Source organism: Nanorana parkeri, unplaced genomic scaffold, assembly GCF_000935625.1.
Source record: "Nanorana parkeri isolate BGI_ZX_2015 unplaced genomic scaffold, ASM93562v1 scaffold3785, whole genome shotgun sequence".
Classification (NCBI taxonomy): domain Eukaryota; kingdom Metazoa; phylum Chordata; class Amphibia; order Anura; family Dicroglossidae; genus Nanorana; species Nanorana parkeri.
In genome coordinates, this window is record NW_017310053.1 from 27,089 (window position 1) to 27,729 (window position 641).

Genomic DNA, 641 nt, shown 5'->3' on the forward strand with positions numbered 1-641 from the left:
TCCTCCTCCTGTAGCCCCGCCTCCACCCAATATGTCCTCCTCCTGTAGTCCAGCCTCCACCCAATAGGTCCTCCTCCTGTAGCCCCGCCTCCACCCAATATGTCCTCCTCCTGTAGCCCTGCCTCCACCCAATATGTCCTCCTCCTGTAGCCCGGCCTCCACCCAATATGTCCTCCTCCTGTAGTTCAGCCTCCACCCAATATATCCTCCTCCTGTAGCCCCGCCTCCACCCAATATGTCCTCCTCCTGTAGCCCCGCCTCCACCCAATATGTCCTCCTCCTGTAGCCCCGCCTCCTCTTCAGTCTGGCAGTGTCCGCACATCAGGCCCGTCCAGAACGCATGGGCAAAAATTCCAGAATAAGGACAAACAAGTAACGTCGCTCACCCTCCGGAAGCACCTTCACAACGACAGGAAGCTCCACCCACAAGGAGTTCACAGACACCCAGGATCCCATACCAAACAAGGCCACGAGGGCATGCGTGACGAGGGATCGGCCCGTCACCTCCATGTCTCCAATGCTGGGAAAAGATGGGGAGTAGTAAGGATTAAAAAGTATTATCTACCCGAAAAACCCAATTCCTGCTTCGGAGCTCCATCCAGATACATAAACCAAATATGTACCCCCCCTCCCCCATTCCC

The 641-nt window shown here is 56.0% G+C and overlaps 1 protein-coding gene across 1 annotated transcript in view; it reads right to left on the reverse strand.

Moving 5' to 3' along the window:
• LOC108803479 (solute carrier family 52, riboflavin transporter, member 2-like) overlaps positions 1-641 on the reverse strand; it is a 29,169-nt gene that overhangs the window by 26,928 nt on the left and 1,600 nt on the right. Inside the window, exon 2 of the mRNA XM_018575320.1 lies at positions 387-520. Coding sequence (XP_018430822.1) covers positions 387-510 — 124 coding nt within the window. The 5' untranslated portion in view covers positions 511-520. The remainder of the gene's footprint in view (positions 1-386; positions 521-641) is intronic.